Source organism: Schistocerca gregaria, chromosome 4 (assembly GCF_023897955.1).
Source record: "Schistocerca gregaria isolate iqSchGreg1 chromosome 4, iqSchGreg1.2, whole genome shotgun sequence".
Taxonomy (NCBI): domain Eukaryota; kingdom Metazoa; phylum Arthropoda; class Insecta; order Orthoptera; family Acrididae; genus Schistocerca; species Schistocerca gregaria.
Window position 1 is genome coordinate 493,238,677 of NC_064923.1, and position 26,565 is coordinate 493,265,241.

At 38.9% G+C, this 26,565-nt stretch overlaps 1 protein-coding gene across 3 annotated transcripts in view; it reads right to left on the minus strand.

Moving 5' to 3' along the window:
- The window catches only part of LOC126266674 (activator of 90 kDa heat shock protein ATPase homolog 1-like), a 138,038-nt gene that overhangs the window by 82,024 nt on the left and 29,449 nt on the right, over positions 1-26,565 (minus strand). For all 3 annotated transcript variants that reach the window (XM_049971094.1, XM_049971093.1, XM_049971096.1), the window contains exon 3: positions 2,915-2,994. In XM_049971094.1, the coding sequence (XP_049827051.1) occupies positions 2,915-2,994 (80 nt within the window). The remainder of the gene's footprint in view (positions 1-2,914; positions 2,995-26,565) is intronic.

Sequence of the window (26,565 nt, forward strand, 5' to 3'; positions counted from 1 at the left end):
ACTGGACCACTGTAAACCTATTTTCACCAGGCTAGGCATAATGACTGTTTTTAGCCAGTATGTGTTTTTCTGCCTCATTTATATAAAAGAAAATCAAAGAAATTTTTGCATAAAACAAGAAATACATAATCATGACACTCGCTGTAAGAGGAACATTGAAGTGCCAAGGTGTCGCCTATCAAGTACACAAGACAGCTTTCCAACAGTCGCCCTAAAACTGTACAATCAACTGCCTCCAGAAGTGAAATCCCTGCCACCTGAATTATTCATCATCATCATCATTATCATCATTTAAGACTGATTATGCCTTTCAGCATTCAGTCTGGAGCATAGCCCCCTTATAAAATTCCTCCACGATCCCCTATTTAGTGCTAACATTGGTGCCTCTTCTGATGTTAAACCTATTACTTCAAAATCATTCTTAACCGAATCCAGGTACCTTCTCCTTGGTCTGCCCCGACTCCTCCTACCCTCAACTGCTGAACCCATGAGTCTCTTGGGTAACCTTGTTTCTCCCATTCGTGTAACATGACCCCACCATCTAAGCCTGTTCGTCCTGACTGCTACATCTATAGAGTTCATTTCCAGTTTTTCTTTGATTTCCTCATTGTGGACACCCTCCTGCCATTGTTCCCATCTACTAGTACCTGCAATCATCCTAGCTACTTTCATATCCGTAACCTCAATCTTGTTGATAAGGTAACATGAATCCACCCAGCTTTCACTCCCATACAACAAAGTTGGTCGAAAGATTGAACGGTGCACAGATAACTTAGTCTTGGTACTGACTTCCTTCTAGCAGAAGAGAATAGATCGTAGCTGAGCGCTCACTGCATTAGCTTTGCTACACCTCACTTCCAGTTCTTTCACTATGTTGCCATCCTGTGAGAATATGCATCCTAAGTACTTGGAACCGTCCACCTGTTCTAACTTTGTTCCTCCTATTTCGCACTCAATCCATTTATATTTCTTTCCCACTAACATTACTTTCGTTTTGGAGATGCTAATTTTCATACCATAGTCCTTACATTTCTGATCTAGCTCTGAAATATTACTTTGCAAACTTTCAATCGAATCTGCCATCACAACTAAGTCATCCGCATATGCAAGACTGCTTATTTTGTGTTCACATATCTTAATCTCACCTAGCCAGTCTATTGTTTTCAACATATGATCCATAAATAATATGAACAACAGTGGCGACAGGTTGCAGCCTTGTCTTACCCCTGAAACTACTCTGAACCATGAATTCAATTTACCGTCAACTCTAACTGCTGCGTGACTATCGATGTAAAAACCTTTAATTGCTTGCAACAGTTTGCCTCCTATTCCATAATCTCGTAGAACGGACAATAACTTCCTCCTAGGAACCTGGTCGTATGCCTTTTCTAGATCTATAAAGCACAGATACAATTCCCTGTTCCACCCATAACACTTCTCCATTATTTGCCGTAAGCTAAAGATCTGGTCCTGACAACCTCTAAGAGGCCTAAACCCACACTGATTTTCATCCAATTGGTTCTCAACTAATACTCGCACTTTCCTCTCAACAATACCTGAGAAGATTTTACCCACAACGCTGATTAAAGAGATACCTCTGTAATTGTTACAATCTTTTCTGTTTCCATGTTTAAAGATTGGTGTGATTACTGCTTTTGTCCAGTCTGATGGAACCTGTCCTGACTCCCAGGCCATTTCAATTACCCTTTGTAGCCATTTAAGACCTGACATTCCACTGTATTTGATGATGGAACAGTAGTGTGTAAAAGAAGGAAGAAACAAACAGCTTGGTGAATGACACATTCAAGGCAGCCTGTAAAAGGAATAAGAAGGCGTATCAAAAATGGCTACATACTATAACTCAGGTAGACAGAAAGTTATGTTGAAGAAGGAAACAAAGCCAAACAGATAACTGCAGCAACCAAGAAGAAATCTTGGGAAGACTTTGGAAACAGGTTGGAGACATTGGGTCAAGCTGCTGGAAAACCATTCTGGAGTGTAATTAGCAGTCTTCGAAAGGGAGGTAAGAAGGAAATAACAAGTATTTTGGACAGGTCAGGAAAACTGCTGGTGAATCCTGTGGATGCCTTGGGCAGATGGAGGGAATATTTTGAAGAGTTGCTCAATGTAGGTGAAAATACGATCAGTAGGTAGAATAGGATAGGAATGATGATGGAAATAAGATCACATCTGAGGAAGTGGAGAAAATGGTCAATAGATTGCAGTGCAATAAAGCAGCTGGGGTGGATGAAATTAAGTCGGAACCTGAATTATTTCGGGAAAAAATTGCTCAGGACTTAAACAACATCCACTATATTCCTTGGAAGAGTTTTTCAACAGTGGTTCTAGTGAATGGACAAAATAATAAATATTGTAATGTTTTATATATAATTTTGCCTAAATTTAATCTTCTTTTTATGTTCTCAGTTAACTGCACATTTAATTTTGTTTTTTACTTAAAGTACATATTTTGCCAAAATGAAACTTTATGTGTGTGATCTATAGCCACAGGTGGCTTTAGATCTACTTTTTAGAGCCTTATTGGAAATATAATGAACTCTATACAAACTTCTGTTCTTTAGGATTGTGATGACAACTTTGACCTTTTAACACTATACTTTTTTCTTAACTTTTACCACATAAATTCTAGGTTCAATTGAAATTTGAGCTGTTCTGCCATCCTCTAAAAAACTGAAGCCTGATGATACTGTACAACTGTAGCACAGGAAAAATATTTTAATACATACCAAGAGGAATTGAGAGAAACACAAACTGAAGCACTTGAATATAGAGCTGATCATTTCGAAGTTTTATTTATGATACAAAACACAGATTAGACAAAGCATTAATAGCAGTTGTAATAGTATTATTTTAACAACATGAAAACATACCAAGCAAATGTTCTGATACATACCAAGTGCATTTTCAATCTTCAAACCTGTCAGCAACTCTTGGAGTTTGTTGATTGACCACTGACGGGCATTCTTTTCTGTCCTAGAAGAAAAGGTACTTCAATTACATTTCTTTCAAATATGCTTCCCATTTGATTCCCTCTTTGCAATTTAACAAACAACTGGATTCATTCGTGTTAATTTTTACTTAACCATACTGATAATAAATCTGTAAAACTGTCATGAGTCTGTCTATTTGAACACATTTCCTCCAAATTACTGCATGAATTTTCAGGTCACTTCTGCATTGCTTGGGGCACCATACAGACTTTATTTCATAAAATTCATACCACATCAAAAACATACCATAACTGAAAGTTTTATCAATACTAATATCATAAAGGCAAAAGTAACTATACTTACTCTCTGAAAAAGCAATTTACTCTTTGACTTCTGTTCTGTATCACATTTATGAAAATTCTTTAGTTGGTTGATGTGTGATAGGATTGAAAGTAATTAACACTGTGCTTATACAATCTTCAATCTGTTTAATTCATACTTCCACACCATTTGTTGCATAATGTACATGTTGTATAATGTATAACTATTTCAATAGTATGATGAATACAAATATGCTCCTGTCAATGCCTATGCTCCTGTCAATGCCTATCTGTATGCACTGTGCATGTCAACACATCTTGCATTGAGACCATTTGGGAGGGGGGAGAGCAGGGTGCACTTAATGAGCTATGCTTACTCAAACAGGCAGAAACACGAGGACAGCTGATGTTACTGTACATACAGTAAGCCTAATTACTCACCATCACTCATAACAAAGCTAACACAGCTGTCGGTAAAATTTAGTAGTTCATAAGGTAAAATCATAACAGATTAATACAAGACTAAAAAGTTTCAAGGGAATAGCTAATTACCACTTCGCATCCACTAAAAAACACTTTGGCATGTTGTTCATCAAGCTGAGTGTGATGTGCAGTGATAAGTCACGGGACTTTCATTTGGTAGGCTGGAGGTTCAAATCCTTATCTTGCCATCCACATTACTTTAGGTTTTCTGTGGTTTCCCTAAATTATTTAAGACAAATGGCAAGATGTTTCCCTTGAAAAAGGACATGGTCAATTCCTTTCTCTACCCTTTTGCAGTCTGAATTTGTGGTTGTCTCTAAAGATCACAATGTCAATGGGATGTTTAATAACCTTACTCTTCCTTAGTTCTTCACAAAAAAAAAAAAAAAAAAAAAAAAAAAAAAAAACAACAACCTAGAGTTTACAGACATTTTGCAAACATTAACCCCTTTTCACAGACCAAGTTAATACCAGATGAATAATTTTTTGTGCATGACAACAAGAGAACTTGTGATGAAGCAAGCTGGGATCTTTTTACTTCTTCTCTTGTTTTGCCATATGCCTCCTTAAATTTATGTTACTTTCATTTTTGCCTAATTATCATTATAGGGTGATATCAGTTATTGTCTCATGACTTAGATGCTATTGCTGACTTACAAAGAAATAAAAATTCTGTGATAAACATTTAGACGAAGAACTACTAGGATTCTTAAAGTACTTATTTGGCTCTATTTGAGAAGATATTAGCAAATCCATCCCTTAATTAATTCCAAAATAATTACCAGGTTTGTCAAAAGTGTTGTTTGTGTAACTATATCTGTTAATTTCATTATTTAAACAAATAATTCGGCCTAACCTTTATGATGGAAGAAATTGTTAAAGAGGAATGATTTTTCAGATGTATTCAGTTAATTGAATGAGTTATGTTTAAATTGTAATTTCTGTAAATTAATCATCAAATAATGTATAGTTTCAGTACTTATTATTCTGAGGATATATAAAGGCCTGATTTTTGGCCCCGAGTCAGGCAGTCCACAGCCAATTTTCAGATGGGAAGTCTGTATCAGTTAGAGTAACAATAATCATTAATTTAACAGTGGAATTAGTGTAACACAAATAGGCCATGTGTTGAAACATTGACAGTGTCTGTTCAATTTATTTGAGAAATAGTGTCACACGTACCGCATTAATTCTGCAAGAACTGTGAACTGTGTTGTTAGGTTTTTACTGCTCATAGAAGTTCAACAGCAAGCTATTGTAGCAGTATGCTGATGTTTGCCTGCAACCTACTAACATTTACCAACAGTGAACTGGCCATATAACTGTGTAATATTGGGGAGTTGTGAACATTTAAAGTAAAGAACAGTGAAATGCAACTGTGCAACTGTCAGCTGTATCATTTACAGTAATCAGTGTTGAACTTCCACCTCCCTATTTTTCAGCCAGTATAACATTGCAGCACATCGACACCAAGGACTGTCAATGAAGAAATAAAGCACGCGAATGTCACAAACTCTTTAATGCTATTCTTAACTGGCAGGAACATGGTTAAAGACACAATTATGCATAAAGCTCAAGCTTAAGAGCATTCAGGTTCCATGCAATTACTGTCCTTTATCTAGAAAGTGGCAGTGTGACATACTTGCTTCCATGATCGCTTAATTTATTTGGACCTGACATAGGCCATTTTTATGTATCATTAAGTTATGGAGATTAGCTGGGCTGAACTGGCATGAGAATATTACAACCTGTGGCTAAGAAAAATAGTACACAATGTTCCATTAAGTATACTGCTTGGGAAGCACCTACTTGAAATAGCAATCTCTGTTGTAGGTTTGAAGATGCATGCATGAAATAAGTGTGAATCAATCGGGCAATAACCCATGATACATACAATTACACCCCACTGCAGAGCTATCAGACATGCCAATGCAGATTATCCACACTCCAATAAAATATGTTGTGGCCATTACAGACTCTACTGTCGTGGAAACACAAGTCATTCAATGTAATATCTATTGGCATAATGCGCCCATGCATAAAAATCTCAACCACAGAGCTCAAAGTGTGTAGTATAGGTTAAGCCGAAGGATGTATACTATCTAGTGCCAAATTAAAGGTGTGACATGAAGTCACATAGAGGGCATGTGACCATTATGTCAATTTGAGTATTTATCCGTGGCCAAATAGGTCAGTAAAATAACTATTCACTTTGCATCCAGAAGTGATTTATTGATAAATTCCTGGCTCTCCCCATCATCAAAATATCTGCTAAGGAAGAATGCAAAAACATAACCATAATTTTATGAAACATGTTGCATGAAGTACAAGAGTCGACATATCAAAAATAAGAGCGCAGTCTTCATACAGAGTATGGAGTCATGTATATCACCCGTCAATATTGGAACATAACTGACATAACTGATAGCGGGAGAGCATTACAAAGCTTAACTAATATCACTTGCCACCAGATGTCATGAATGTATAAGGACAGTGGCATTTTATTGTGCCCATAGAAACAATTGAACAACCTTATGCTAAAAAACATAAATAATAAAACAGAAATCAAAGTATATGACAAAGTGTACAATTCAATAAACAGTTTTACAAAAGATAGCGACACGAACTGTTGCCAAGTGGTGAGACTGAATTGAAAAAATGACATTATTTGTTCAGCAGTAGTGAGAGAGACAAGGCATGGCTCTATCACAAAAAACGAAATTACTGTGCTGCCTCATCCTCCATACTCTCCAGACCTGGCCCCTGCAGACTTCTTTTATATCCAAAGTTGAAAACCCCACTGAAAGGATGAAGATATGCAACAACAGACGAGACAAAAAAAAATTCACAGATGGCACTTCACGCGATCCAGAAAGAGGCATACCAAGACTGCTCCTGTAAGTGAAAACAGCTTTGGGAGTGGAGTATCCATTGTGCAGGGGAGTACTTCAAAGGAGACTAAGCACAATAAGTAAAAGTTAAGCACAGAAAAATTGTGTGGATAAAGTTATGGGATTTTTTGAACAGATCTCATAAGCTAGTGTGCTGATTCCTCAGCCAGACTAATTTTTACCTTACAAGTGTGTGCTCAACTGCTAGATTATGCTTTAATGTGTTCTGTAGTTAAGTGTGATTGTACTGATCTCTGCTTCATGGGTACAACATTACAACACTTTCAATCAAGCACATTTCTTTTTTAGGTTCGCTATAGCCAACATGTCAGTGGAAGTAGTTCTTCAGTCTCTTGTTGAACAGCAGCGAGCTGTCATCAGTCAGCAACAGGTTCTCTCAGTGGCACTAAACAATACGGTAGCATCGTTGATGTGTCAGGGTTCGGGGTTCATCAACGCAACCCCCACCGTTACCTCCACATAATGATACTGCGGAAGACTGGGATGCATATGAAAAACACCTTCAGCAAAATATTCAAGCTTTTGGAGTTGTCAGTGTGTGTAAGGCTTTCTTTCAGTCACGGATTTCTCCTCGTGTTTATCACCTTTTGTACCAGCTAGCTCCTTCTACAGAATCCATCAGTCTCTCTTCTGATGCAATGCGTCACTTGCTCTCTACTTAGCAGTGCAAACATACTCACGTCACTGCTGCTCACAGCGAGTTCCACCTTTGTTAAAATTGGATGCAACAGTCATACAGAGCTATGGGAGCAAGCAAACTTTATGGGCTTAGCCATCATTGTCAGTTTGTTACTGAAGCTCACCGTGACTCATGATGATATGATGGTTTGCAATGCTATAATACACCTGGATGGTTTTGAGGACTGCCCAGTCTTTACCATAGTATTTAGGGCAGCAGGAAATCAAATAGAAGCTCGGTATGCAGTAGGCATTGTTGCTTCTTCTCCTCCTCAGCTGCCATCAATTAGCTCAAGGGGGAAAGCCGATGTCGCAGTCATACAACTGCGGACTCCACACCCCTGGGGGCAACGCCATGCTAAGCTGCAAGAGCAGTCAATGTCACAACAGCAACTACATGTTCCTCTCTGGCCATGCTTTTGTCCAATATGAGTGGACCACATGCCCAAAGTGTTAGGTAACATGTAACCATCCTAAAAAAAGAAATATTGCATCTGTATGTCACTCTCAGCCTCCTTTATAAGATATGAACCATGAACATGGATGTAAACAGTCTTTCCCAAGTGATGATAGCCCCAAAGCAAATTTATTTTGAAGTATGTGTTATGGGACAAGATGTTAAAATCTCAAATATATGGGGATTGTGAATCACTGCTGTTCTCTCCTGTCTCTTGTCAGTTGGTGAGTTACAATAAACAATTAATACACAAACTGGGACAGTTTCTTACTCCCGTATTGTATAAAGCAGTTGTTCTGCGTTTGATCTTTCTAGTGGTGGATAATAAAACACTGGAAACTTATTTGGGTTAGACACCCTCAAAATTTTTGGATTTTCCATTTCTGATTAAGTGCATCTGGTATTGGGTCAAGTTCCATGCCAGCAATTGGACACGCTTTGCTCAGAATATCCCTCCCTGTTTTCAGGAGGTTTAGAATAGCTACCAATTTCAAGGCTCACATGAAACCAATGGCATGCCCCTGTTCTTTTGTGCCCATCCTACCTCAAAAGCTTTATGGGTGCAGGTCATCTCAGAACTAGATTGACTTGCATCTTTGGCCGTTATTGCACCTGTCTCCTTTAGTGAGCAGTCTACTCCAATGCTAATTGTGACAAAAAAAGTCTGTAAATTCACAATCTGTTATTGATACCTGTCCATCGCCACAGCAGGATGAACTCTTAGCACAGCTTTTCGGGGCCCAAATTTTTCCAAAACAGACTTGTTGGAAACCTACTAGTGACTGCCTTTGGATGATGATTTCAAACACAATCTCATAGTGAATACCACTTTAGGATTATAGCAATATCAGTGCATGTCTGTTGACACTGCTAGTGCCCCTGCCATTTTCCAGCAGTTTCTGGAACAACTCATAGCCTCCATGCTAGGGTACATTAACCACGTGGATGTTATTGTGGTGTCAGGTTCCTCAACGGATGAAAACTTTCAGAACCTTTGTGCCTCATTCATGGAGCTGCAGGCTGCTGGGTAAAAGTAACTTGGACGAATCACAATTTTTTTAGCTGTCTATCTTCTGTCTTGGTTTTGAAGTCTCCTGTGCTTGCATCAGGCTTTTAAACCAGCATGTCAATGGAATTACATCTTTGTCACATCCCACCAATGTCAAAGAGTTACAGGCCTTTCTCAGAAAGATTGCACACTACCATAAATTTCTTTCTGATGCAGCCACAGTGGCGCAGCCACTTTATGCTCTCTTAAGTACAAGTGTTCCTTTTCACTGACCACCAGCTTGCTAGTGTTTTCCCTATTGAAGCCAAAATTACACTCGGCAACCTGACTTGTTACTTTACAACAAGGCCAATATCTCATTTTAGCCACCAATTCTTTCCAGTATGGCCTTGGGGCCATTCTTGCATACAAACAGTTCTGAACATCCTATTGCACATGCTTCCAAAACTCTGAATCATGTGCAACAGTGCTACTCACAGATAGAAAAAGAAGCCATTGCTATCATGTATGCCCTACAAAAATTTTATAGTTTCCTATGTGGTTCTAAATTTCTTTTTAGCACAGATCGTAAACCTCTGGTCTCTCTTTTCCATCTTTCAGCATCTTTACCAGGCAAAGCTGCTATTCACCTGCAATGCTGGGCTCAATTTTTATCAAACTATAACTAAAAGATTCATTTCCAATCCACTGCCCAACACACTAATGTAGACGCTCTATCTCAATTTCCAATGGGCCTTGATTCAGCATTTGATCAGGACGAACTGTTGTGTTTCCATTTATACATTGAAGCATAAAACACCACAGACAGTTTTCCCATTACCAGTTCTCAGATTTTGGCAACTGTCACGGCCAATCCTGTCTTATGTTAGGTTGTTCAACTGTCCACCACGGCTGGCCAGACAGACCAACAGGCTGAGCATCCGATCCCTTGCATAGATATTATGTTCTTCATCACCACCACTCAGTTTCTGACTGAATGTGGCCGCACTAATGTTTACCTAACGATTGTATGCTCAACTGTTAGACTGTGCTTTAATGTATTCTGTGGATAAGTGTTATTGTACTGATCATTACTTCATGCAGTGTCTTGGTGTATTCCTTCACGTGGAAGTGGAATAGTCATTAGCTGTGTTTGTACAATGGAATAGAGTCATTAGCTGGGAATTCCGATAGTGTGTTTGTACCATGTTACAATAGAAAGATTGCACAAAAATACAGTATGTGTCCCCTTTTAGCGATATTAGGATCTGTAGGCACAGTTAACAAGTTTGTAAGAACCAACTAATAGCACATTGACAAGATAAGTTTCTTCTTTTTACTATTTATAAATTACTATCTTCTTAGAAAACTAAATACATCTTTCTAAGAAGAATAAGACTACAATTAAAGGGCAAAACCTTAAATTTTCTTATAAACACATCAGTCAAGTGAGAAGCCCCTACACATAAAATAGAAAGGGCTTAAATCAAAAACTGGCTGAGCGGGTCAAAGTACATGACATACAAACAAAAGCACAGATGGTTATGGGTCAGAATATTCATTACACACATTTAAAAGTTCCTATAATTGCCACATTTTACATAAGAGGATCATGGTTGAACATATGCTTGTTAGAGGCAGCCACCTGGTAACAGTACAATATACAGGGTGTCCCATTAATCTTGACCATCCTAAATAACTGTTTGTCCAGATGCAAATTACAAAATGTTTCAAGCAAATGTTCTTTAGCCATCAGGGGGACAACACTCAGCATTATTGTCATCATTGTAGCTTTGTTTTTCACAAAGACTTCAGCAGTGCTATGGCTTTTTTTAAATGTGTTTTTTATTTGGTAATTCATTTCCTCTCCCAAAGACCTATTCAAAAATGTGTCACAGTCTACCATTCACTTAAACACAACGTTATTAATTACATAATATCGGTGTCCAGGGTCTCCACTCTGAGCTTCAATGTTCTACTCTTGGTGAATGGCACAGGAGAATCAATGTCAATTTTGTGTTATGTTTTTACTTGGTTTTCATTTGTTTTCTGACAACTCCATTGAATGGATGAGTTTGTGATCCTGGGCTCAAAATCGATGTTGTGTTATGTAATTAATAACATTGTGTATCAATGAAAGGGACAATGTGCTACATTTTTGAATAGGCCTTTAGGAGAAGAATTGAATTATGGAATAAAAAATACAGGGTTCCATTTAAAAAGTCATACTGCTTTTCATTTCTTTCTAAAAATCAAAGCTACAATGAATGCAGTCATGCTGATTGATGTCACACTGACGGCTGAAGAACATTTGCTTGAAATATTTTGTAATTCGCATCTGAGCAAACAGTTATTTAGGGTGGTCAAGATAAATGGGACGCCATGTATATAAATAACACTTCAATCAAATACTCTATAGTTCAAGTTTAGATGCACTATGACTGAATTCAAATATAAAAGCAATACTGATCTATATTACAGGGACTTAGTAAACTAGAGTGCGTGAAGAGAAATATACAAACTTAGCTCACTTAAAACAGAGTAAAGACAGCTGTGGACATTGGGAATTACTAATTTTAATTACAAAACCTCATGTTACATGGTAAGAACAAAATATGAAGTACTGACTAAAGCAGAATACATAGTATCAGAAAATTGCTGCAGCATACGTAAAATCCATATATTTCTCTTCACACAATCCATTTCACTTAAGTCTCTTAATATAGATCAGAATTGCTTTTGTATTTGGCCATGGTGAATATAAATTTGGGCTATAAAGTATTTGGTTGAAGTGTCATTCATATATCTCGTTCTGTTGCCATTTGGCTGCCTCTGGTATGCATATTTTCAACAACGATCTTCTTACGTCCTGTGTGACAGTTATATATAATTTTAAGTGGGTGTAATTAATATTCCAACTCCTAACCCTCTATGCTTTTATCAATATGCCATGTACTTTGTCTGGCTCAACAGGCGTTTGTGTTAAACATTTTCTTTTTTACATAGAGGGGCTTTTTGCTTGGACAATGTTCGTATAAGAAAATTTCAGCTTTTGTTCTTTCCATTATAGCTTACTCTTCTTCGAAAGATACAATCAATTTCTAAGAATGTGTGACGGTGACTTTCCCGGCTTATGTGTTGTTTCCAGGACTCGGGTGTCCAGCCGGATGCGATCATTCAAGTCCCACGATATTTTGGCGAATAACCTTTCCACCATCATCAGGTGATTCTAACAGGTACAGCAACTGACACATCCAGACAGCCTTCAGATGACAGAAATGCAGCAGAAACCCAGATGAAGAACGGTCTAAAGAACAGTCTAAAGATGAGGAACCAGGCCTTGCCTTTCTACCGTATGCAGGCAAAGTGACGTCAAGAATTGGGAGATTGCTAAAACAACACAAAATTGGCACGGTCTACCAACCACCGTCCAAAATAAATGCCTTACTGGAGATGGTGAAAGATGGAGTTGGCCTGAAGAAAGCTGGTGTATATAGTATTCCATATAGTTGTGGCAAATCATACATTAATCAAACTATCTGAACAGTTGAAGACCACTGCAAAGAACACCAACGCCACACACGCCTTGGTCAGCACAACAAATTGGCAGTGGCAGAACACTGCTCGGAAACTGGACACAACGCAAAATACGAAGAGACGAAGATTCTGGCCCCTACCAGCTTCTACTGGGACAGCATCTTCAAGGAGGCCATTGAAATCGCGTAACAGACAATCTCGTAAACCGAGACACAGGTTTTCAACTGAACAAGGCATTAAAACCCTTACTTAGCTCCATCAAGGAGTCATGCCTCAAGCAGACACAAGATCCTTCCATGACAGCCGCCGGGGACACTCCACGGGATTTCACATCTTCCACCACCATACGCGACACCAGGGACGGTGTGGACCTGGATCAGTGCCTGCAAACGGATTGTCAATGGCCACAATCGGAGAGTCAGCACTCGCAATCAGAATGTCAGCGGCCACAATCGGACTGTCAGCGCAGGGAATTGAAGCCCGACTGACAGACTTAAATAACACTGACAATAAGCACATAGACCATTCCATCAGAACCACCTGATGATGGCGGAAAGGTTATTCACCGAAATATCATGGGACTTCCAACGATCGCATCCAGATGGACACCAAAGAACCCTGGAAACAGTTTCTAAGAAGGTAGAAATTTATAAAGAATAAAAAGAAGAAACTTATATTCTAAAAAATTCTTTGCTCATTGTTCAACTATGTTAGGCTTTCTCTAATCACTGTGCAAGTATTTGAGTGTCACACAGGACAGCTGTGCCTACAGATACTAGTATACCTAAATGGGACAAGATACTGTATTTTTGTTTACTGTTTCTTTTTCTTTTGGTTAATTTTTATCATGTACCTTATGGCTCTAGCTACCGACTTCAGTGGCAACATTTTTTAACATTAGATTTTCATTAAGAATATTTTAATGCTATTAGCCCTCTGCCAACTTTTTTGTCACTGCTTTGTACACTGTACCTTATTTGTACTTTGTATTGTAATGAGAGATTGGAGTCAATGATTACTATTAAATTGTTCCCGCACCTAATATTTAGTCCAATATACCTCTCCTCATTCTACATGTGTCTCTTTACTGCCTCGCTTTTTGGTTGTATATCATCACTCAGATTAACTATTTTACCTTATGTTTTTCCTATAAATAGTACATTATGAGTAATTTTTATTTTACCATTCACTACAAATGTGGTACAATTAACATCATTTTCTCCATTCAATGTCACTGCCTAGCAGCAGATTCCGTCAGCTATCTTCTCAAAGTTATTTAATGAATCCTGCATATTCAATTCACTGTTGCATACTCTTATTTTAGTCTGTTTTTAGGTTTATACTTAGATTTTTTTAAATGTTCACTTTCTCACTTCTAAATAGCAAATCGAGTAGTTATTTTAGTGACTTATTTAGCAGTGGATAAAGATTTAAGTATATATAATAAATGCCTGGCTGATATTGGTCGTCCGCAGCTCGTGGTCGTGAGGTAGCATTCTCGCTTCCCACGCCCGGGTTCCCGGGTTCGATTCCCGATGGGGTCAGGGATTTTCTCTGCCTCGTGATGACTGGGTGTTGTGTGATGTCCTTAGGTTAGTTAGGTTTAAGTAGTTCTAAGTTCTAGGGGACTGATGACCACAGATTTTAAGTCCCATAGTGCTCAGAGCCATTTGATTTTTTTGATATTGGTCTCCTATGCAAATGTCTGTATGCTAGTGACAGATTTAAGTTGAGTATTGATCAACAGTATTTCATTAGCAACCATATAGCACTGGATCATCTCTGGAAAATAATGCCTTTTCCAGTGCCTACTTTCTTTCATGCACACATTGCTCCACATTCCTAGCTGAAACAGTTGGCATGTGTTCGGATAGCATACATGGTGTAGGAATTGTTCTTCTCAAGCTCATTAATGTGACCACAGCCTATGACGATATCAACTTCCAATAACTACTCACAGATGGCAGTTGGCAGCAGTAGCAGTGGAAGGCATATAATTCACGTTGGGGATGAGGAGAACAGTGCAGCCATTGTTATAACATGAAAATGGGTGATTTATTTGATGTCCAAAAAAATGATCATCGGCTTTTGGGCAAAGGGTTGAAGCACTTCCGAAATGCAAGCTGTCTGAATGCCACTGTGGTTAAAGCATACCATACAGGGCACTAACCAAACCCGATGCCAAGGCAGCTGTGGTGCACGATCGGTCAGAGATGACATCGATGTATGACAGTTGCGGAGATGTGTATGGGCTAATAGACATTCAACTGACCATCCAAATGAACCAAGGGGCTACCGACAGTGACTTGTCAATGGCCATTCAGTGAAAGTTGCTAAGTTTGTGCCTCCACAGCAGGTGCCTTATTTGCTCAAGCTGCTGTTCCCCAGGAACAAAAGCTGGAATTTGCACACCAATACTACAATTGGACACCCACTCAGTGGTGAAAGGTGGCCTTTTCAGGTTAATCATGTTTTATGCTCCACTGGACAGATGCCCATTAGGATGTACAACATCAAATATCTGAAAGCGATCACCCAGCAACAATCTTTGGAAGGGTCCAGGCTGGTGGAGGGAGCAGTATGGTCTGGGGAATGTTTTTGTGGCATTCCCTGGGTGATTTCATCTTTCTGGAAGGCACAATGGACAAACGTAAGAATGCATCTATCCTTTGGGACCAAGTCCATGACCACATGCAGTTTGTTATTCCTCGGCGAAGTGGCATCTACCAGCGAGACACTGTAACATGTCACATAGCTAGCAGCATATGTGCGTAGTTCGAATTGCACCAAGGCGAGTTTACCACACTCCCCTGGCCACCAAACTAAACCAAATTAAACCCAATTGAGAATGTGTGGGACCAACGTTATCGGATTCTCAACTGATAAACCTGGTGCAGCTGGCCATTGCACTCGGGTTGGCATGGCTCCACAGCTCTGTCATTACCATCCAGAATTTCACTGACTCTCCTCCTGCAGGTGCCACAGCAGTCTGTGCAGCAAAAAGTAGTTTTTCAGGCTTTTGATAGGTGGTCAGGTTAACGTGAATGGACGGTGTATATCTCAACAATTTCCTTCATTTTAAATATTTTATCCATTCCCCAGAGGCTTCTGACATTAGTTAATGCACTATTCCAAGCTGTTATGGTTCTGTCAACAATGGAAACTCCAGGAGGGAATAATAACAATATTATGGGAGGGGTAGTTTTCTATTCATCACATAGAGGAGGTGCTGAGTCACAGACAAACAAAATGAAAAAAAGTTCTAAAATATTTAAGCTATTGAGCAAAGTCCTTCTTCCAAAGTAGAAAACAAACATGCATTGACACAAGCACTAACTCACAGCACATGGACACTATCTCTGAGTACTGGGGCTCACTGTCAGGTACAACACTATAGAGAATTCTTACATGCAGATGTCTCATTACTCAAAATACACATGTTAATTAAATGATTACAGTCTATGGACCTTTACAGATAATACTGAAAATGTTACATTGTGGACTCTAGGTATGAATTTTTTATGATAGTGATTTATTTTTGATGATACTGATTTGTGTGACAGGGAGATGTTTTTGTGACAATTTTCAAGTCTTAACTTTGGATACACTTTATATGTTGTTACCAAGAGGAGTGACACGGAGATGTTACTCAGACCAACACAGCAGCATACTGAAGATTTTTGGTGGGATGAGGTAAATACAGACTGGCATAATGATATGTTTTGAATGTGATTGTCACATAATAGTTTATAAGAATGCAAGGTGAAAACTTAGTGATGTTGTCAAACTATTAATTCCAACAATAATTTGGTTTAACTGTAAGTTACACAATTAGAAAAGCATTGAAGCTGAAGGTACATTGGAATGGTACACTGTATACATACAAGGTGGATTCCCTACTTTCATGAAAACTTTCCATATTTATAATTTCACTAATTTGTGCTATTTCTTAATAAGTGGCTTATTTTGAAAACAAAAGGCATGATCAGGTTGTGAAATATTAGGGCAACAAGAGTGTAATTTCAGATCATTTCTTAATAAGGGGCTTATTTTGAAAACAAAAGGCATGATCAGGTAGTGAAATATTAGGAAAACAAGAATGTAATTTCAGATCCTGGAATCAAACAAGCTTAAGGATTCAAACAGTGAAAATAATGTTGGATGTGGCTGAACTTTTGATCATGACTATTTCAGAAAAAGGAACTTGATTTCTGAGAGGTGTAGATTTAGGACTACTCGCAAACTTTGTACTTCAATTACTTATTTTAAAGAGAAATGTTTTAAGCAAAACTAAATATACCAAATGACATAGCAGACTAAAAACGACAATGTGAGTAATAAAGTTACTTAAAATATTATATAAATAGTAATTTGGATGTTTTGGATATACATGATACATACATTGCCTACCTGTTCAGTCACAATCAATAATAAATAAATATATTTACTGAACGGAGTAGAATGATAGCAAGTGGAGTAATTCCACCTTGCTATGTTTCACACACCACATAATTTGGCAGGCAATCCTATCCCTGGCGCCACTATCGCTGATACACCATATTCATCTCCATTAAGCCCAACTGCAACTAAAACACATTCTTTAATTATCTTGCACTTTACAACCACAGCACCAGAAACACGTAATCAATTCACTGCAAAACTCAGTATCTTTCTTCTCTGCTCTCTCTACTTTGTATAAAGCTTCTGCGACACAGCATTATCTGAGTGCCTGAGAGTACCAGAACTTCAACCATGATTCCAAAACCATCAGCAGCTTCTAGTATAGGCTATACAATCCCATCTGGTTCTCCAGCATTTTCCCCATATAAAATTGTCAATCAGGTAAGGTGCACCTTCTAGCTAGTATATTGTCATGATCAGCAGTTATGCATCATCTATTCCTGACCAGACTCATAAGGAACCTGACCTAGCTTTCCTTGCCTTGGTCACATCATGGCATGCCATGTTCATTGTTTACTTTCTGTTCCCTGTCAACTGACTTAACTTCATGAAATGTGACACGCTACATGTCATGATGGCTGTAGCCACCACACTGTCTTTGGTAGCTTCCACAATCATGAAAACTGCATTCAAATCTTCCATAATCTTCTTCATTCCACAGCTGGCCAGTATATTCTCTCTTGTAGTGGGGTCATACACCAATATTCATCTCACTACTTCCAGACAGCCTTTGATCAAACTCTAACTCTTCATTTCCGCGATGTTCATAAAATGTATCCAGTTCTGTTATTGATAACTTTATTGCTACCAAAATACCCTTGGAGATAGCCAGAAATTTTTCCTTAACTGCTTCCAGCAGTTTACAAGTGATCCAAATCACTATTGCCTATATTCTGATCAGTGTGTTTATGACCCCCTTAAACTTTCTGCAAGATGATCAGCTAATCCGACCTTCCCACACCGATTCGGGTGCAGGTCCTGACTGTCAGTTGTAGTGACAGACACAGCACAGATACGACACTTTGTTCCAGTCAAAAGCAATCCAGGCTGACACCTGGTCATGGTTATGCAAAACTTCCATAAACTCCACACATGCTTACGCTGTTGCTATTCTTTATTTCCTCCAGGTCACCTTTAATACCATTCTGTAAGTCGCTAGCCATGCTATTTCCTTCACCTCCTTCATAACTATCTGATCTTCATCAAAACCTCTCCATAAAGTGGTAAACTGCTCACTATTTTGGTCAGTCTTAGTGGTAAGTTGCTCCTTCCTTCTACTGCTCTCTGCAAATCCCTGATTTCACATTTTCAGCAACATTAGGAAGTTGTTACACTCAAACCTACATCCTCATCATCTAGGTGTTAATACCATTCTGTAAGGTTAATACCATTCTGTAAGTCGCTAGCCATGCTATTTCCTTCACCTCCTTCATAACTATCTGATCTTCATCAAAACCTCTCCATAAAGTGGTAAACTGCTCACTATTTTGGTCAGTCTTAGTGGTAAGTTGCTCCTTCCTTCTACTGCTCTCTGCAAATCCCTGATTTCACATTTTCAGCAACATTAGGAAGTTGTTACACTCAAACCTACATCCTCATCATCTAGGTGTGTTTATTATTATAGGGGATGATTCAGCGTGTAGACTTCCTATGTTTACCAACAGAGTACAGTCAATTATACAACAATCTGCCAACATCTCAATGGAGCCTACTGTAGTTTTCATTTCTACAGTATTATCCTCATCAAATGAACTAGTATCTACAACCATTCATTATTACAACTGCACTGACATCACTGACTGACATTGTGAATAACAATATGTTATACAAACACAAAAATATAATTGAAATACTGAATCAAAATAAGTCCCCTCTAATGTACAAAAGACAAAACAAAAAAGTCACTGTAATGCTGTCCATTCAGTGCCATCATCCTGTGGTATGAAGCACCCCACACTGACATATATACATACCGTAGATACACTCAAATAACACAATGATAAACTTATGCTATAAGAATACAGAAAGTTCAACATTGACTTAACACTGCAATAACAAGTTAGTATAGGCCACTCTCAAAAGAATGCACAACCACTGTTATGCTACTGATTAACAATTGCCCAGATATCACAACAAATTCATAATTTTCCATCATTATATTCAGTAATTACTGTTAATAAACCTTGTAGTTATCTAACCAATGTGTGTATTAGCTACTGATAAATCTTCCAGATTGTATGGTTATAGTCCATGAAACTTTTCATTTCTAACATCCCATCCACAGCTCCACTGGGCATTTTCAGAGGTGCTCATGGTTCCATGGGGTCTTGCCAATTGATGAGTCATACTTCGGAGTGACATAACTACTGTCAAAAAGGCATGTGGTCAAAATTTACACATGATCAGCAGGGAAAATCCTAGTCAGAGATAAAACTTAACCATCAAAATATCATTTGTCGACCATAACATTTATCTATTATGCTGTAAAATCCTCCCATTCTGATTAGTTTCTTTTTTAATGAAAGGGGCAGAAACTATGTTTTTCAGATGTTGTTTTTTATCCTTGTCCTTCCGCCTACTGTTATCTGGTCACAGAGCTCTACTTCTGTTCCTGAACAGCCATTTTCCCTGAAAGCCTTGACATTTTCCTTGAAAAGCTTCTTCTGATGTTTGTTTTTGGCATCAAAATGGTCCAGCATGCAGATTCATTTGGCTCTGTTAACAGTACTTTCATAGACACTCTCTATATTACTGTGGATGATGACTGGGGTTCTATTAAATATGTGTGTGTATATGCGATTTTCCAAAAAAACTTTGCATTCAAACCCTCCAGAACTAAAACATGAATGAAAGATATCCCATTTTCAATTTCCACTTCCATGTTAAATTGCATTTTTTGATTTAGGTTATTATATAACAAAAGAATACTACTACAGCTACTACAGGTCTTTTACAATGTGACTAAACCACAAATGTGTCACCCACAAACCAACACCATCAAGACGGATTCTTATTTTCTTTTTTAGAGCTGATTTTTTTTAAGCTTTCCACATAAAGAAAAAAAATTGTATCTACCACAGTCACAATCACAATACATGTCTTCCATGAAGAACAATTGTAAAACACCCTTACCCAAAGGCATGCAATTTACTTTAACTTATTTTGATTAATTTTACTATCTGTTCTCTTTTGGAATTAGCTTCTACAAAGACAGAAAATAGAACATTCAGCAGAAGTGAGTAGTTTTAATGTCATGAAAAGTAGGTAACTACACATTTTGCAAAGTTTCTTTCACTATTTTGAAATTCTTACACTCATTTCCCACCTCTTAACGGTATCTGTTCCAGATAATTAAAAAAGTTTCATCTAAACTGCAATTTGTGCAATCACAAGTCATAAAAATAGGACTGAGGCCATAACCAGTTCATCTCCTTTTATGATATTTTAGTTAAACATCCAGTCCTCTCCTGAGCATACTATGAGACTGATCACACAGCCCCTAGAAAAGAAGAAGAAATGGCAACAGCACCATTTCCAAAACCTGAAGCATTAGACAACTTCCATCCAACTTACAGCAACAAATTAGAAACCACAATTAATTCCAAAGAAAATTAAAAATGTACCTCCTACCCACTATTTGTATTTAAGGATTGAAAATTCCAGTTAGTATATATATATATATATATATATATATATATATATATATATAAAACAGAAAGAAACTTCCACATGGGTGTGTGTTTGTGTGTTTTGTTCATGTGCCTGTCTGCCGGCGCTTTCCCGCTTGGTAAGTCTTGGAATCTTTGTTTTTAATATATATATATATATATATATATATGCCAACATATTCCTTCCATTCATCCCTCTCCTGCATCTTGCATCTCCATCCTCTGACACCAACAATTATAGACATTCTTGTATGTCTGCAAGTACTTAAGTCTTTGTGTTCATCTGCTCCTTTGTCTCATTGGATGTTGTAGCAGTGCTACTGTTTTCGAATTCCACATGAAGAACAATGCCCACCCATTTCAGGTGGTTTTAATTAACTTTATGATTTGAAGACCTGTTATAATCTGAAAAATTCAAAATTATGCCATCCACACAGCTCTTCACCTTCATTAGTCAGCCCATAGATTTTGCATAGCACCTTCTGTGTGAAACATCCTTTCAGCTCTTCACATTGTTGTGTCAATGTCCAAATTTCTGAGCCCTATGTTAACACTGACATATTAAATTATTATACATGTGACACTTCATTCTCCTGGACATATTTCTGGAATTTAGCATTGGGGCCTGCAATATTAACACTTATTAGCTAGATGGATGCATAATTATTTCCACACTAATATAATTCAGAGATCTTACTGGTGTATCGTTCCTTCACATACTTGTTGTTCCATACTCAAAGTTATGAGAGTTATTAATTGTAATGATACACCAGATTCAGTCACTGCTTCAATAACTTTATTTCTTCTTATGGTATCATATGATGCTTTAAAATCAACAAATATACAATTTGTTTCTATACTGTATTCCCTCATGTTTTCTAACATTTGCCTCAAGGTAAGTATTTAGTCACTATTTTATTTGTCAGGTATAAAGCCTGCCTTGTATCTCCCAATTGCTTTTTCTGCAAAAGGTTTTACTTGGGTATAAAGCATGGTGAAGAATATTTGATATAAACATTAAGCCAACATTGTGATATAAACTGCAGTTACTTACTACAACTGAGAAAGGAGACGTTTTGACAAAGTACTAGCTTTTCTGCCTGTTTACTAGGTTGCATTTAATTGGTGTAAGTACAGGTAGTATCAAACAGTATAGCAACAGTTTATTGTTAATCAGTGAACAGTCCACCTCCATAGCTGAGTGGGCACGTGAATGATAGCAATGACCCGAATTAGATTCCCAGTACTGCCAGAGATTTTTCCTTAGTGGGAGGACTGGTATAGGGTGCAGTCAGCCTCACAAGACCAACTGAGGAGCTACTCGACTGATGAGTAGTGGTTACATGGTCAATAAACCCAATACTGACAGGGAGAGCAGTGTGCCAAGCACAAGCCCCTCCATAATGCATTCAATAACGCCATTGGCAGAGGATGACATGGCGGTCAGTTGGGCTTGCTTGCCCCTTCTAGGACCAGAACAAGAAACTTTACATTTTTAACAATAACAGTTCTAAGTTTTGATTGTCTTTTGTATACCTTAAATTGTTTCATATTCCTAAAAAGTTCTTCTTCTTGACTGGACTAAAGCCTTCGGCACACGGACCATGCATCCAAACGTTGAGCATGGAGTGTGCCAACTTTCTGACATCATAGCATGGGACAGCATGTTCTGGAGTCTTTCCGAACACGCAGAGCAATATCTAGTATATCAGATGTCCTCAGCGTGCATCTGAGTTTTGACCAATCAGATGGCACAACGCCACCTACCCCACATGCAGGCAATCTCCCTTAAGCACAGAGCAGTGAGGCGCCATATTGGCATTCAGTTCAAGCCTATGCGTATATATGCTCTTTCTGAGCACCAGCAAATTGAGAATCACTCGAAAAACCCTTAATTAATGTGTGATTTGTTGCAATAAAATAATGAGAAAAATCATATTTGTGGCAAAAGAATTATTGTAACTTGTGTATCATGAGAGTATGTCATCTGAATGTAGTGATACACTGAGGATCCACCAAAAATCCATTGTTCTTGGTACAGTTTGTTATAATTAAATTTCAGGCAGTAACATAGCTACAATTAACGCATTTAGCATGTTGTAAGAAGTTAGAATCGGCTACAGATGAATTGTTGCCACTTTTGTGTAGTAAGTAGCGTCAATGATCCACAACCATGGGTGGTAAAACGATGGTTCGTGTCTCACGAAGCTTAAATATTATTTTTTTTTCTAACATTTGCGTATTTAATAGGTTCTGCCACTTTATTATTAGTTTAATGTAAGTATATACTACATATTTTTGTTACATAAACATAAGTTCACCTTTTTTTTTTGAGGAGTGAGTTTGTTCGATTAGCTTAATCTACAGGACAGCTTACACTATTTCTATAAAGATATTTTGTTCCTTTTGCTTTTGAGTTTCATAATTCACGTCTTTTTAATAGTCTGCTACTAGGTAGGAACAGTGATCAAGCAAGAATGACCTTAGGGTTTTACCAAAATGTGGGAAAGCTAAAATAATGTTTACCTTATGTGGAGAACTATTGCAAATTTGTGTCACACTGTTTGTAATAGAACTTTTATAAGCCTGTGTCCTTATTGATTGGTCATGGTACTTCCCTTTTTGCCTTAAAACATGTAAATCAATACTGAAGTTTTTGTGTACACTCCTGGAAATGGAAAAAAGAACACACTGACACCGGTGTGTCAGATCCACCATACTTGCTCCGGACACTGAGAGAGGGCTGTACAAGCAATGATCACACGCACGGCACAGCGGACACACCAGGAACCGCGGTGTTCGCCGTCGAATGGCGCTAGCTGCGCAGCATTTGTGCACCGCCGCCGTCAGTGTCAGACAGTTTGCTGTGGCATACGGAGCACCATCGCAGCCTTTAACACTGGTAGCATGCCGCGACAGCGTGGACGTGAACCGTATGTGCAGTTGACGGACTTTGAGCGAGGGCATATAGTGAGAATGCGGGAGGCCGGGTGGACATACCGCCGAATTGCTCAACACGTGGGGCGTGAGGTCTCCACAGTACATCGATGTTGTCGCCAGCGGTCGGCGGAAGGTGCACGTGCCCGTCGACCTGGGACCGGACCGCAGTGATGCACGGATGCACGCCAAGACCGTACGATCCTACGCAGTGCCATAGGGGACCGAACCGCCACTTCCCAGCAAATTAGGGTCACTGTTGCTCCTGGGGTATCGGCGAGGACCATTCGCAACCGTCTCCATGAAGCTGGGCTACGGTCCCGCACACCGTTAGGCCGTCTTCCGCTCACGCCCGAACATCGTGCAGCCCACCTCCAGTGGTGTCGCGACAGGCGTGAATGGAGGGACGAATGGAGACATGTCATCTTCAGCGATGAGAGTCGCTTCTGCCTTGGTGCCAATGATGGTCGTATGCGTGTTTGGCGCCGTGCAGGTGAGCGCCACAATCAGGACTGCATACGACTGAGGCACACAGGGCCAACACCCGGCATCATGGTGTGGGGAGCGATCTCCTACATTGGCCGTACACCTCTGGTGATCGTCGAGGGGACATTGAATAGTGCACCGTACATCCAAACCGTCATCGAACCCATCGTTCTACCATTCCTAGACCGGCAAGGGAATTTGCTGTTCCAACAGGACAATGCACGTCCGCATGTATCCCGTGCCACCCAACATGCTCTAGAAGGTGTAAGTCAACTACCCTGACCAGCAAGATCTCCGGATCTGTCCCCCATTGAGCATGTTTGGGACTGGATGAAGCGTCGTCTCACGCGGTCTGCACGTCCAGCACGAACGCTGGTCCAACTGAGGCACCAGGTGGAAATGGCATGGCAAGCCGTTCCACAGGACTACATCCAGCATCTCTACGATCGTCTCCATGGGAGAATAGCAGCCTGCATTGCTGAGAAAGGTGGATATACACTGTACTAGTGCCGACATTGTGCATGCTCTGTTGCCTGTGTCTATGTGCCTGTGGTTCTGTCAGTGTGATCATGTGATGTATCTGACCCCAGGAATGTGTCAATAAAGTTTCCCCTTCCTGGGACAATGAATTCACGGTGTTCTTATTTCAATTTCCAGGAGTGTATATTACATATAGAACAACGTAACTAGGATATGGACAATGGATGAAACAAGCGATTTAATAGAGCTAACGAGGGAATTTACCACGCGCCTGTTGAGTAAACATTGTGATTTACGAATAGAAACATCTCACAACTGCCGATGGAGTGTGTCGCGATCGCATATACCACATTGGGGCCCACATACCGTATGCACAAGTGGCATCGTTACTGAGCATTCAGCAGCCGATGGCTTAAGGGAATGCTATGAGAGAATATGTGAATGAAAGAACAATAAAGGAAGAGCAGCACAGTTTTGTGAATGAAGATGGGTCAAGCACATGCAAGTACGTAACAGCTAGTCAAATATAATAATGTTGCAATGTAGCTGTAATGTAATTGTGAATTTAATTTGTCAATGGAGTAAGTTATTCATAGCCTTTAGATATAGGTATGATACAAAACCTTGTTACCACATGTAAACAAAATTCTGTATAATGTGGGGAAATCATTAAGGATCACATATGGAGGGAGCAAGATTTGGAATCGAATTTAGCAATCCAAATATTCATGTTCTGTGGTTTTCTGAAATCGCTTAACGGGAGTCCTGGAATCATTCCACTGAAAAGGGCACCAATGATTTCCCGCATACTAACTAAGGCTCAAATTCAGTTGTAGCATATAAGGGCTCAGATAATTACTTAAAAGGCTAATAACTGGTACACAGTAAATATTTTCAGTGTTGATCTCGAAAAGTGTCATCTCCTGCGATTTCATACTAGCAAAGATGACCTTATGATACCACAGACTAACATTAATGGTCACACATCAAACAAAACACAGTGCACAAATTTCCTTGGGTCCCAACAGGATAACAAATGAAAATGAAGTCAATATATAGTTAAACTAATAAAAATCTTCAATTCCACATGTTTTGTTTTCTAATTTACGTATTTCTCATTGAGCTGACTTTGAAGATCAGAGTGCTAGCTCATTTTGCACACTTTCATGCTGTCTTGCCATCTGAGGCAACACAGCTAAAGTAAGGGCAGTATGTGTTCAGAAAAATCAAACTATTAGAATATTGTGTACACTAGGTAATGATCCACATGGCAAAGTGTTTTCAAAGTTAATGCAGTTCTTACATTCACATCCCAGTACATTTACTCCTTACTATTATTTGTTTCTAAGTAGATTTACTCCTTGCTATTATGTGTTGGACAAGAAGAAGAGAATAGAAGATTTACTCCTTGCTATTATGTGTTGGACAAGAAGAGAATAGAAGCTTCCAAAATATGGTGCTACAGAAGAATGCTGAAGATTAGAAGGGTAGATCACATAACTAATGAGGAAGTAATCAATACGATTGGGGAGAAGAGAAGTTTGTGGCACAACTTGACTAAAAGAAGGGATCGGTTGGTAGGACATGTTCTGAGGCATCAAGGGATCACCAGTTTAGTATTGGAGGGCAGCGTGGAGCTTAAAAATCGTAGAGGGAGGCCAAGAGATAAATACACTAAGCAGATTCAGAAGGATGTAACTTGCAGTAGGTACTGGGAGATGAAGAACATTGCACAGGATAGAGTAGCATGGAGAACTGCATCCAACCAGTGTCAGGACTGAAGACCACTACAACAACCACTGTGAGACAGGATAGTCAGTGTCTTTATGGAAAAATGTTTGCAGTTAGCTACAGCACCATGACAGTATACAGGTGTGTATGTTTTCATCCAAAGGAAATCAGTGGCCACCAACATCTTTCTTTAGGGCTCAAAACACGTGAAAATCACATGGGGGATGATCAGGATTGTATAGAGGATGTGTTAGTGCTTTCCAGTGAAACGTCTAAACTGTAATTGAAACAACAGATACACCTGTTTGGAAAAGTCATGATGACCTTTTTTTCTTTGACTGCAGGGGCCCACTGCCCATTGACTTTCTGGAATACAGTGAAACAATTAACACAAAGTGATACACACTTGTAAAAGCTGAAGTGTGCCATCAAGTCCAAACATCCTGGAATGTTGTTGGACATCTCCATTCCATTGC